Source organism: Mustela nigripes, chromosome 12 (genome assembly GCF_022355385.1).
Source record: "Mustela nigripes isolate SB6536 chromosome 12, MUSNIG.SB6536, whole genome shotgun sequence".
Lineage (NCBI taxonomy): Eukaryota > Metazoa > Chordata > Mammalia > Carnivora > Mustelidae > Mustela > Mustela nigripes.
Window position 1 is genome coordinate 101,545,304 of NC_081568.1, and position 14,092 is coordinate 101,559,395.

General features: G+C 38.7%; 1 protein-coding gene and 1 pseudogene across 1 annotated transcript in view; both read left to right on the forward strand.

The window, feature by feature from the left end:
• IQGAP2 (IQ motif containing GTPase activating protein 2) overlaps positions 1 to 14,092 on the forward strand; it is a 296,704-nt gene that overhangs the window by 230,600 nt on the left and 52,012 nt on the right. Inside the window, exons 18-20 of the mRNA XM_059418098.1 lie at positions 7,061 to 7,144; positions 8,501 to 8,572; positions 10,567 to 10,636. Coding sequence (XP_059274081.1) covers positions 7,061 to 7,144; positions 8,501 to 8,572; positions 10,567 to 10,636 — 226 coding nt within the window. The remainder of the gene's footprint in view (positions 1 to 7,060; positions 7,145 to 8,500; positions 8,573 to 10,566; positions 10,637 to 14,092) is intronic.
• Positions 9,064 to 10,027, forward strand: LOC132028131 (single-stranded DNA-binding protein, mitochondrial-like; annotated as a pseudogene).

Sequence of the window (14,092 nt, forward strand, 5' to 3'; positions counted from 1 at the left end):
CTTTATCATCATAATAGCTTAAAGGAGAAAAACATGCGTTCAATAGTTAGTACAAAGGCAGCTGATAAAGTTCCAGACCCATTGAATTTTCTGTAATAATTACATTGAGATTTTAGTTTATTCGAGGAGATTGATATCTTTACAATAATGAATTTTCTAGTTCAGTAATCAGTGTATCTCACCATTTATTAATCTTTCCCACCATATTGCATTAAATTTATTCCTATTTCTTAACTTTACTCCATTAGTTATTTTTGGTATCATGAATATCATCTTTTTTCTATTGTATTATTTTTCACATGCAGAAAATTAACTATATATACACATTTTTTAACCAATCACTTGGAAGAACTCAGTTTTAATAGTTTTTAAGGTGACCCTCTTGAATCATGACTAATTTTTACACTTCCGATTTTTTTTTAATCTTGTAATCTGTCGAGGAATAAATTCATATGGCCTTAATAGTATAGGAAACTCTAGAACATTGGGTACTTAAAAACCATTTGGACTTAACTCCCACTTCTGGGAATACAGAATACAGCTAGGTTTCCCTATTCTTTACTCTGAGTACAGCTAAAAGCCCCAGACATTATTTGTAAACAAACATAACACTGTGAAAAATGGAGAGGAGAGGCAGACTGGCTTGGGAACCTTGAGACCCAAGGAAGGACATGGAGGTAAGTTCTGTGGTTCTCTTTTAGCTTCATATATCTCAGACTTCTTGCTGCAGAGACTGGCAACATGGACATGCCAGTGGGTGCAGGCAGAAACTCCTACAAAAGCCTGCTATGTAGCCAACGTTCCAGGAAAGGTGCAGCCCAGGAGGACAAAAATTTTAGACAATAACCTCTCCACTCTAGCAAAACAGCACAGGAAAAAACAAACAAACAAAGCAAGACAAATCTGTGACCCCACACCAGTCATGCCACGAAGTCGACTCGAGAGTTTGGCCCTCCACCCTAGTAGACTCTAACAAGGTACCCAGATACCCACAGAGCATGAATTTCCATGCTCACAAACAGTAATGTGGCAGCCCTCCCTTTCCTTGCTGGATGGAATCAAAGAAGGCATGGTGGAGAGTCAGGACTTCGATCACAACCCAGTAGTAATGAGGCCAGCTGCTGCAAAGCCTTCTGCTATCAGTGGAGGCTGTATGAGGAATAGTAGTAACACAGCACTACTGCCCGCCTGGGCAGAGTGGTATTGGCGCAGCCTTAGGGAGTAGTCAGAGTTCCCAGCCCCCACCCAGCAGTAATAAGCAGCCCCCACCTCAGATTTCAATAGAGGCTAGGCAGAGAACCTGAACTTCTACCCCTGCTTGTCAGTAATGAGGCAGCACCACCGCATTCCTCCCTTGCCAGAACAGTATCAGGGAAAACCACCTAGAACAGGTTAAAAAACATCCAGTCTTATTAGTCACCACATAATATCCAATTTGTATACATTTCAATCAATAATAAACATTTCAAGAACCAAACAAAACATAAATTTTGAAAGACAATTACTAGGTGCCAATACAGGAGTGGGGAGGTGGCTCAGTCACTTAAGCATCTGCCTTCTGCTGGGGTCATGATCTTGGGGTCCTGGGATCAAACCCCCGTGTTGGCTCTCAGCTCAGCAGGGAGTCTGCTTTTTCTTACTACCCCTCTGTGTTCTCTCTCTCACACATAAATTAGTAAACCTTAAAAGAAAAAATTGATACCAATACAAATAACAGAGATGTTTTAATTACCTGACAAAGATTTTAAAGCTGCCATGTTATGGTAAGCAATTATGAACACACTTGAAACAAAGGAAAAAATAGGAAGTCTCAGCAAAGAAATAAAAAGATAGAAAAAAACACAATTTTTAGAGCTAAGACAGAACTACGTATTAAAAAAAACTTGCTGGATGGACTCAGCAGCAAAATGGAGGAAACACAGGACCAAATTAGTGAACTAGAGAATAAAATGATAAAAATTACTAGATCTGAACAACAGAGAGAAAAAACTGAAAAAAACAATGAACAAAGCCTCAAGGCATCTGTGGGACCATAACAAAAGATTTAATGGTTGTGTCTTCGGAGTTTCAGATGAGAAGAGAAAGGAGAAGGACTGGAAAAGCCTGAAATAAATAATGTCTGAAAAGTTCCTGTGTGTGGTCCAAGACACAGAACCACAAATCCAAGAAGCTAAGTAAATCCCAAAAAGGATAAACTCAAATGTACCCAAAGACGCATCACAAACCTCTGAAAATAAACAAACAAACAAAAAAATTTAAAATCTTTAAAGCAGTGAAATAGAGATGGCAACTTAGCTATAAGGGGAAAGCAGTTCTCATGACAGAAGGTTTTTCATAAGGACCTATGGAGATGATGAAAGGCACAACATGGAAAGTAACATAGTATTCGTTATCCACCAAAAATAATCTTTAGGAATGAAGGGGGAAATCCAGACATTCTCCAATGAAGAGGAAAATTAACAGAACTTATCATTCCCATACCTGCCCTAAAAGAATAACCAAGAAAGTTCTCTAAACAAAAAAAAGAAAATGATAAAAGAATTTTGGGAAACTGGGAAGGAAGAAAGAACAAGGAAAGTAAATTTGTAGGTAAACATATTCTCCTTCTACTCTTGAATTTCTTTAATTATGTTTAACAGTTGAAGTAAAAATTTTAACATTGTCTTACACGGTTCTAAATATATATATGGACAAAATGAAATTGTATTGTAAATGGGGTAGGGTAAGGTATGTGTAGGAAGGTAAGGTTTCTTCACTTTTCTGGAAATCGAAGTATAAATAAAAATGAAGAGCAATTTTTATCTGTCGGTTTGGACATCACCCATGTTTTTAATTTTTGTCAGTTCAGTGAGACCCTGGGGAAAGAAATATCTGTCCTACACTCTTTGGAGGGTAGTTTGACAGTAGCTTTCCGTTTCAGATATCAATTATGGAGCCAGTAATCCTCCATCTAATAACCTATCTTGACTGGAATAATGCATACAAAATACATAGTAATGTGTGTACAAGGTTGTGTACAGTACTACAGTGTATATGCTTACCCCATGTTTGCCCATTTCAGAGCATACATAACAAAAAATGAAGAGTTTTTTTGTAGAGCAGCTAAGTCTAAGTAGGGGTGGGCACATAGGCACATTGTACTTTATACCTTTTCTCTACTAGATCCTCCTACATCATCATCTAGGCATTGAGTACAGATTCTTTGCATAGAAACACATATTACGATGTTTTTCTTTTTTTCTTTTTTTGTTAACAGGTCATATTGTATGTGTGGTAAACTATAATTTCTTTGCATCGTATCTTGGAGATCGTCTTGTTCCTCAAAATACAGAACACCGCTGTAGTCAATATATCTGACCCTATCTCATCCTTCGTAACTGCCACGTAGCATCCCTCACTAGGAGCGCAGTTGCAGCTGATCTGTTTTCCCATTTGTAAACATTCCGCTCTAAGCACATGTTAGTATTATAAGCAATGCTGCAGCAAAACCCTTACATATAGTTCTTCTATACTGGTGCTTTTCTTGGGCTAGATACGAAGAAAATTAGAAGTACTAGGTGAAAGGTTAAATAGTGTTAAATCTGATATTGCTGAATTCCCTCAAAAAGACTGTATTCCTTTGTACTTTGCCTGAACCCCACACTCCCATCTTTGCTATTTTATTCATGGCTTGGAGTGGATGAGTGGATAAGGTAACAACTTTTTTTTTTTTTTTTTTTTAAAGATTTTATTTATTTATTTGTAAGAGAGAGAGAGTGAGAGCGAGCACAGGCAGACAGAGTGGAAGGCAGAGTCAGAGGGAGAAGCAGGCTCCCTGCGGAGCAAGGAGCCCGATGTGGGACTCGATCCCAGGATGCTGGGATCATGACCTGAGCCGAAGGCAGCTGCTTAACCAACTGAGCCACCCAGGCGTCCCGGATAAGGTAACAACTTACCCAAAGTTATTCTGAGTGCTGCCAGAGGCTCCCTCAAGCTTAGAGCCATCCCACACTGTAGATATTCTTTTGTTTTTGTAGATGTTAATTCTGTGGTTCCCTCTTTAAGTCCAATTCCAACTACCTTCTCTCCTCCAGGATCCCTCAGAGTTGTTCGTCCACGTGCTTGCTTTTTTAACACTGTAGCGAACTGCTTTAACAGCCTATTTTTGAGATTTACCATTAGCGGAAGCTGGGTGAAGGTTACATGGAACTCTTATTTTTGGAGTTTCCTGTGAGTTTCTAATTATTTCAAAGAGAAAAGTATTTTTTTTAAATACTTTGTCATATCCAGGGATTTGGATTGAGTGAAGTCTAGAACAAGTGCTCAGTTGATTTTTATTTATTTATTTATTTGTTTTTACCATACTTACTTTTATTTTGAATCATTACAGGACATATTTTTTAAATGGTAATAAAATTCCACATGCCTTTTTTCAGATGAATGAATGATGTAGTTTGATATATGTAGACATGAAATTTATAAAATCAATTTCACTTTTTATATTTATCCTTTTTAAAAAGAAACTTCTATTTCATTTCTTTTTTTTTAATTTATTTTAAATTTTTTTTTATTTTCAGCATAGTAGTATTCATTGTTTTTGCACCACACCGAGTGCTCCATGCAATACGTGCCCTCCCTAATACCCACCACCTCGTTCTCCCAACCTCCCACTCCCCGCCCCCTCAAGACCCTCAGGTTGTTTTTCAGAGTCCATAGTCTCTCATGGTTCACCTCCCCTTCCAGTTTCCCTCAACTCCCATCTCCTCTCCATCTCCCCATGTCCTCCATGTTATGTTATGTTATGCTCCACAAATAAGTGAAACCATATGAAAATTGACTCTCTCTGCTTGACTTATTTCATTCAGCATAATCTCTTCCGGTCCCATCCATGTTGCTGCAAAAGTTGGGTATTCATCCTTTCTGATGGAGGCATAATACTCCATAGTGTATATGGACCACATCTTCCTTATCCATTCGTCCGTTGAAGGGCATCTTGGTTCTTTCCACAGTTTGGCAACTGTGGCCATTGCTGCTGTAAACATTGGGGTACAGATGGCCCTTCTTTTCACTACATCTATATCTTTGGGGTAAATACCCAGTAGTGCAATTGCAGGGTCATAGGGAAGCTCTATTTTTAATTTCTTGAGGCATCTCCACACTGTTCTCCAAAGTGGCTGCACCAACTTGCATTCCCACCAACAGTGTAAGAGGGTTCCCCTTTCTCCACATCCTCTCCAACACATGTTGTTTCCTGTCTTGCTAATTTTGGCCATTCTAACTAATGTGAGGTGGTATCTCAATGTGGTTTTAATTTGAATCTCCCTGATGGCTAATGATGATGAACATTTTTTCATGTGTCTGATAGCCATTTGTATGTCTTCATTGGAGAAGTGTCTGTTCCTATCTTCTGCCCATTTTTTGATATGATTATCTGTTTTGTGTGTATTGAGTTTGAGGAGTTCTTTATAGATCCTGGATATCAGCCTTTTGTCTGTACTGTCATTTGCAAATATCTTCTCCCATTCCGTGAGTTGCATCTTTTTGACTTTTTGTTTTGTTGACTCAACAGTTTTCTTGACTGTTTCCTTTGCTGTGCAGAAGGTTTTGATCTTGATGAAGTCCCAAAAGTTCGTTTTCGCCTTTGTTTCCTTTGCTTTTGGGGACATATCTTGAAAGAAGTTGCTGTAGCTGATATCGAAGAGGTTACTGCCTATGTTCTCCTCTAGGATTCTGATGGATTCCTGCCTCACATTGAGGTCTTTTATCCATTTTGAGTTTATCTTTGTGTACAGTGTAAAAGAATGGTCGAGTTTCATTCTTCTACATATAGCTGTCCAGTTTTCCCAGCACCATTTATTGAAGAGACTGTCTTTTTTCCACTGGATATTTTTTCCTGTTTTGTCGATTATTTGACCATAGAGTTGAGGGTCCATATCTGGGCTCTCTACTTTGTTCCACTGGTCTATGTGTCTGTTTTTATGCCAGTACCATGCTGTCTTGGTGATCACAGCTTTGTAGTAAAGCTTGAGATCAGGTAACGTGATGCCGCCAGTTTTGTTTTTCAACATTTCCTTAGCAATTCTCTTCTGATTCCATACAATTTTAGGATTATTTGCTCCAGCTCTTTGAAAAATACTGGTGGAATTTTGATTGGAATGGCATTAAAAGTATAGATTGCTCTAGGCAGTATCGACATTTTAACAATGTTTATTCTTCCGATCCAAGAGCATGGAATGGTCTTCCATCTTTTTGTGTCTTCTTCAATTTTTTTCATGAGTGTTCTGTAGTTCCTTGAGTACAGATCCTTTACCTCTTTGGTTAGGTTTATTCCCAGGTATCTTATGGTTTTATTTCATTTCTAATATGAAAACAAAACCAGAGGATTGAAGGGAGTTCCAAAGCTTTGTTTCAATAAAAAACGTTCTCAGAAATGAACTGGAATAAACTTATTTTTGTATTTAATCATTCTAAAGATACCAGTTTGTTTCTAGTTTTTGTAAGTGTTGCCTATATAAAAGTTCTCTTTCATGGTAATAACCTACTAAAGCTTTGTTGATGAAGCGTCACTAACTTCATGTAGATAAGATAAATGATCAGCCACAGCACTCCTTTTTTCAGGGATCCAGAGTTACAAATCAACCAAGCATTTGCCTTCTTTGGTCTGGGCCACAGTGGGTCACTTGCTGGAATAAAGATAGTTACTAACCATTATTTTGAAGCATCTGGTATCGTTACCACATGGTAGCAGTACTCAGTTAATCTCTTTGTATGTTTCAGGACAATTCTATTTTATTATTATTATTTCTTGTCACCCAGAACCTTGGCAAAATTAAGCTTTCAAATGGGAAACTGGGTTCTGGTAAATGTGCTTTCCCAGGTTTGGGACAAGCCATGATCTGGTATGTTCTGCTCAATATAATGTCCACTCCCCAGTGATGGTATCCCCATGAGATTTGGAAGGGAGGGCCCCGACAGTGTCCCAGCTCAGTGTCTCCTGAGATGCACTCTGTTCTTGTGCTTTCTAAAATAAAGTGGGAAATTGTTGCACATAAATAATTCTGTTACTTGCTTTTTTCCACAGGCTTTTTGGAAGGGATGTAAACAACGGAAAGCATATTTGAACAGGCGGCAAATGTTGATTAATAATGTTGATTCTATTGTGAAGGTAAACATCCCTTGCCACCTTATCAAGTGCTTGACTTTTTTTTTAAGGTTTTATTTATTTATTTGACAGAGAGATTACAAGTAGGCAGAGAGGCAGGAAGAGAGAGAGGGGGAAACAGGCTCCCTGCTGAGCAGAGAGCCCAGATGTGGGGCTCGATCTCAGAACCGTGAGATCCTTACCTGGGCTGAAGGTAGAGGCTTAACCCACTGAGCCACCCAGGTGGCCCTCAAGTGCTTGACTTAAACCTTTCTCTTCATTTTAGTTTTACTCTTGGAAGGCAGATTATGGAAAGAGTACATAGGAGTCTTGACATATGAATTATGTCATGGGTTTGAGTCCCATGTCCATTACTCAGCTGATCATCTTCAAGTCTGTTAAAACACTGTACCTGGCTCAGGTCCTTTCTATAGTTTTGAGAATCAATGTGCAAGTATTTCAAAACCTATAAATGCTCTTTCTCTAGGAACTCCAAATTGATTATTTAGGCTTTGGGGAAAACACTGTTATTTCACATCTCTCTTAACCATATTCATTAATAACATTTACAAAACTTAACAGTACAGAACCTTAGTTGTTAGGCATATACAAAACCAGTGACAAGAAAAAGTAGAACTAAGTTAGGACCTGCATGTGGGGGGTGAGTAGGTCTAACCCAGCTCTCCACCCAGGCTGACAGCCCTGAGTTTAGAAAAAGAAAAGACACTGGGGTGCCCACTGCCCAGTGCTAAAAAACAGAGGACAGCTGAGAAATGAACTTTTAGACAATGTGGAAATCCAGGTGAGAATTGGAATAGCAGAGATTGAAATCAAATGAGATTAATTCAAAAGACCTTTGAAACTGTGAAGGCAGAGAATGACATCATCTAGTTCCATTGTGCTCCTTGGTAATATGTTCTGCTTGCCATGGAGCACAAGCCTGTGTTGTATCAGAAAACTGTAGGTCCCACCTTGTCCCTCAGAAGTCGGGATGTGCTTTCCTATAAAGACCTAAAGGATCCTGGATGCTGTTAAAGGATGTTGGAAGAAATCCTGGACTTGTCTTTTGATTCTCTGACCTGCTCCAGCTCTCAGCAAAATCCCTTACCCTCTTGGTTTTTATTTCCTAAGATGAAAGCAAAATGGTACAAAGCTACATTACTTTCCATACCATAAGGTATAAAACGCTTCAAAACCCTAGGAAAAATGTAACAAGAGGAGTAGGAGATGAAGATAATGCGTAGGACGTTAATTATTTGGTGGGCTGTTCACTTTTTCTTTTTTTTATCAAAATATCAATATTATCTTTAGAAAGACTGCGTGAAAAAATATTAAAGGTTGTTTAATAACTGCCTTGATTTCTCCATTTAACTCTTTTAGATTCAGTCCTGGTTTCGGATGGTAGTCGCACGGAGGAATTACCTTGCACGACTGCAGTATTTCAGAGATCATGTAAGACACACAAGTGGATTTCCTCCCGCTGAGAATGAACTGAATGAATGCTTTGTTGAATGTTCTCATTGAATGATTTCTAGTAAATGGTGGAAATGTTTTCAGAAGAGAACCCAAGTAGAAGGCTGCTGGCATATTGTATATGCTGGCTGCATAGTGTTCCTGTGTCGTCTTTGTATTAAATAGCTATCTTGTCAGTTCAGGAAGAGAAAATGAAATGTCTTCATGCACTTGCTTCGTTTTGTCCTAAGACATACCAGAGCTTTTGATGAGGTTGATGTTTTCATGTCTGCCCAGCTGTCTTTGGCTCAGTGTCTAAAACACTAGTGTCATTTAGTTGGATGGATAGTTGGAATCTATACACCAGTAACCTTATGTTTTGTTTTTAATTCCAAAGGTAAATGGTGGAAATGAACAGTAGGAGGAAACAACAGGTCTTAAAAACTCAATGTGATAATATTTGGAGGCTTACTTTTTTTTATTCAGAACTCATGTTCAGAGTGAGACTTTACTAGTCAGGACTGCATAGGAAATGTGTGAGAAGAAACAGATGTGGGCTAGTAATGCCAAAGAGAAAAGATTCCAGATGAGTATTTTCCAACACTACTTGTAAAGTTTTTCTAACTGGTGACTGAAAAACTTAAATAGAAGCCCACAGGAAGAATTTTTTCAGGATCTTTTAAAGAATAGATAAGTGAACATGGGCTGAATCATCTAAATTTGGGGCTAAAATTCTCTTCCCTTTTAGATCTCTTTATAAACAGTGCCATACAATCTTGTCAATACTTTTAGCTGACTTACCTGACCTTTTCTCTGCAAAGAATATGCAAAAAATAAACATTGAATACATTTCATCTAACTATTGTCAGTTCTAAATGGTTTTCATTCTTAAAGAAAAAAACGATTTTATTTTTGAGAGTGTCAGGTGAGGAAGGGAGAGAGCCTCAAGTCCTTCAGTAGGAAAAAAAACAAAGACTAACTTAAAAGAAAAGCCAGTAGAAGGCATATCTCAGAGACCTGTATTAGAGGCATTTCATCAGTTTGTAAGATGTGAGTCTGAAATAGTGAGCAACTTGGTTCTTGAGAGATCTCTGAACCATGTGCAGCTACTTGGGTGAGTGGGTCAGGACTCCCGTCATGAGACGGGTGGGAGGGGAAAACCCAATCACAGTATCTTTTCTAGCAATGAATGAGATGTGGTGGTCAGGGGAGAATGAAGCATACCAAAAGGGTGATATCAGTAAGAAGACACATGGCACAGAATATCAGTATTCCAACCAGGCATCGGAGATATGGTCTATCAGGATGTGGAAAAGGGGTCCCGAATTTATGTGAAAGGGGTCCCGAATTTATGAATGGACAGATGAAAATAACATGAGGTGACAAGCAACAGCAGTCGTAGCTCATAACATAATTCTGAGTGACCAGGAGCACCTGAGCAGCTCAATTGGTTGAGCGTCTGACTCTTGATTATAGTTCAGGCATGATCTCAGTGTGGTGGGATCAAGCCCCGTGTTGGTCTCCATGTTCAGCAGGGCGTCTGCTTGTGGTTTTCTCTCCCTCTCTTTCTCTCTCTCTCTATCTTTGCCCATCCCCATCTATTCTATCTATGGCTCTCTAAAATAAATTAATTAGTTAAAAGAAAATTCTGAGTGACCTGACCAAAGACAAGTCATAGAGTGTATGGTTCTTCTTTGGCCATTGTTTTGTAGTCTCATATCCAAATCATGTACAGTCCTCATAGTTCCTAAGGACAAAAATTAAAATATTCTTTTATATAAAATGAAAAAAAATTAAGTAATCTCTACACTCAAGATGGGGCTTGAACTTAAAACCCTGATATCAAAAGTCATGTGCTCTACCACCTGAGCCAGTGAGGTGCTCCTAAGTAGTGTCCATTCTTAAATACTCTCAGTTCTTGGGTAGTTCTGAATTTTATAATCATAGAATAGATGGACCTTAGGAAGATCATGACTGGTCTCATTCTTTTGCAGAAAAATGAAATTGTGAAAATACAGTCACTACTGAGAGCAAACAAAGCTAGAGATGACTACAAAACATTGGGTAAGTAGAAGTACAGATCTTCCTCCACTAATGATGGGGTTCTTCCTAGTAAGCCCATCACAAGTTGCCAATATCCTACGTTGAAAATGCATTTGACACATCTAATCGATGGAACATCATTGTTTAGCCTGGCCTGCCTTAAATGTGCTCAGAGCACTTAAATTAGCCTATGGTTGGACAAATGATCTAACACAAAGCCAATTTTATAGTAAAGAGTTGAATAGCTCGTGTTATTTAGTGAATACCACACTTCAAGTGGAGAACAGAATGGTGGTAAGTATATGGGTCATTTACCCTCATGATCATGTGGCTGGCAGGGAGCTGTGGATCACTCCTGCTATCCAGCATCCCGAGGGAGCATCCTATGGCATGGTATTAGCCTGGGAAAAGCTGCAAATTCAAAATTCAGAGTACTTTCCTTTTGAATATGTGTGGCATTTGCACCATCATGAAGTCAAAAGCGTCCTAAGTCAAGCCATCACTAGCTGGGGATCATCTATACTCTGCAACAAAGTATGGATTCTTTTTAAACGAGGCAAAAACAAAAACAAGAGACTGCTCCAGGAATAGAAGTTGTCCATTGTTTTCAGTAGATTTTGACCATCTCAGACCCCAGGTTCTGAACCGGTGCACAAAGGAATGTTGATGGCAGGAAGTGGGCCTTCCTGTTGTAAGCGGAAGTGGTAGGTAGAGTATATCCATAGAGTGGATATCTATCCATATCCATATTGGATATCTATATCCAATCATATCCATAGAGTGGATATGATTTCTTCAGAAAGAAAGGAGTTGGCATAAATGCCGATATTTCTATATTACATTTGAGCTAGAGTCAGAAATCTAATGCTAAAGAGCCAGAAGATAAGCTTTTATTCGAAACTGTTTAGTTTTTTTTTTGTTGTTGGCCTACGATTTTTTCCCCTCATTCTAAGAATAAAACATGTTCACGTCAGAAATTTTGGAAACAAGAGTAAGAAGGAAAAAATATGAATAAGAAAAGGAAAAGCTCATCTCCTGACGATGACCATAAACATCTTCCTATAATTTCATTCTCAACTTTCCATGGTCCTTATAGTTTTTAAAATGTTTTATTATAATACGACATGCCATTTATAGAAAATGTTAAAAGAGCAAAATAAAATAAAAATCACCCAGAAATAGCATTGACATTTTGTACTATTTATAATCCCAACATTGCGTATGTTCTGTTCTTTACATAGAGAAGATCTTTTTTAATATGCTGAATTTTTAACATTCTTACTATCACAAGAACATGTGATAGATTAAGAACCTGCTGATAAGCCTACTAGTATTGCACAAACTCTTTACATCTTTTGGTCAGGTTATTCTGAATTAGTTTTGAGAGGGTAAAAAAATAAAAAAATCATGACTTGGCATCTTAGTTGTGAAGATGGCCACTGTGCTGTGTCTCCCTCTGCCTTCCTTCTCATTTTTATTTATTTTTTTTAAAAGATTTTATTTATCTATTTGACAGAGAGAGAGAGATCACAAGGAGGCAGAGAGGCAGGCAGAGAGAGAGGGGGAAGCAGGCTCTCTGCTGAGCAGAAAGCCAGATGCGGGGCTCGATCCCAGGACCCTGAGATCACGACCTGAGCTGAAGGCAGAGGCTTAACCCACTGAGCCTCTCAGGCGCCCCTCATTTTTATTTTTTGGAGGAAGCAGATTTGAGTACTATAGTGAGCACAGTGCCAAGGAAGTAGTTTAACTGGTACCCTTTTCGCCTAAAGTCCATCTGAGTTCTGGGGTGAAGTATACGGCTCAAGAAAGGTCTTCCTTGGTACTTGTTAAGAAAAAGCCTCAGAAAGATTTAGAGAGCAAGTTCTGCTTCCAGCCTGTAGAATGTATTGGGTAACACATCATTCTGCTGGATTCCAGAATTCCCTCTGCAAGCTAAGTAAGGGAAGGCCAACTAGTCTTTGCAGGGCCACACTTCTCCATTGTCGAATTCATGAGATTCATCTCTCAGCTGGTGGATACCTTTAAGTGTTTTCCAAGAAGCCTAAATAGGGATTTTTGTTTTCTGAGCCCCGACATACTAAAACAGGTTTGCTACTGCCCTTGCTCATGAAAGACATTTCAAGAAAAAATTTTCCAGCTGAACACAGGCTGCTTTTCATTTCATTCTAGGTAACATGTTTTTGTGGTCAGTTGTAGGGATGCTTTTCACTTGCTTACATTTTCTTTTAATTGTCATTTATTTACTTGAGAGAGAAAGAGCATGAGAGGAGGAGGGGAAGAGGAGATGGAGAGAGAGAATCTCAAGCAGACTCTTTGCTGAGCACCGAGCCTGATGCAGGGCTTGAGATCATGACCTGAGCCAAAATCAAGAATCAGATGCTTAACAAACTGAACCACCAGGCACCCCTTTACATATTTTTTAAATTTCAAAGTCAAAAGAAATTCCAGTTTAAAAATCCAGGTGATTTTATGTTAAAGCATAGAAGGTAGATAGAAATTATGTTTGTGAGTAAGTTAGATCTCGGCTGCACTGGGCTTTAGCAAACAGGGTGGTTCTGTGGTAACTGAAACATAACTTTTCATTTCTTTCTCAATTCAGCATCTTTATAAGACTAAGGCATTTTTTAAAGGTATTATTTATTTATATGAGAGATAGAGAGTATGAGCGGGGGTGGGGGGAGAAGCAGGCTCCCCACTGATCAGGGAGCAAACATGGGGCTCAGTCCCAGGATTCTGAGATCATGACCTGAGCCAAAGACAGACACTTAACCAACTGAGCCATCTAGGCACCCAAAGACTAAGGCATTTTTAATCTGAAAAAAGAAATTCACTTTTATTGGTCTGTCATCATCAATTTTCACCCCTTCCTTCTGGAAAGAAATTGAGTTCCTTTAGGCTTGTTGGTTATTGCAACTGTGATGTAGCCCACTTCCCAGTGATGACTGTCAAGTTAGGTGATTCTCTGAAATTCAGATATCCCAAAGTGATTCTGAGCCTGAAGATGTCATAGGGCTTCTGCTGACAGAAGAAATATTAAATTTGGGCTGTAATAATTACTAAAGCTAGAATACTAATTTGTTTCTAACATGTTTATTGGCACATACAGAGATAAGCAGTCCTTAGGAGCAGAAAGAATTGGAGACCAGGTGAGCTGGCTCATGTCCTCGCAGCTTAGCTACATATGTGAGCTCTGGAACATCGCTCTGGCTTTTTCTAAAATGGTCATGTCATTAGCAACATCATTGTTGGAAGTAGTAGATGATAAATTCACATGTGCTTCAGTGATCAGGAAAAGAAGGGTCCCAAGAGCCGAAGTAATTTCTGCAATAAAGCTCATCAGAAGTGGCAAAATACAAATACCGATGCCCCTAGACTTGGTTTTCCATGTGGGGTTCTTGCTGTAAGTTCTTTGTGTGGTTGTTTTAACTCTTCTCATTTCTTTTTTTTTTTTTTTTTTTTTTTTTTTTTTTTTTTTTT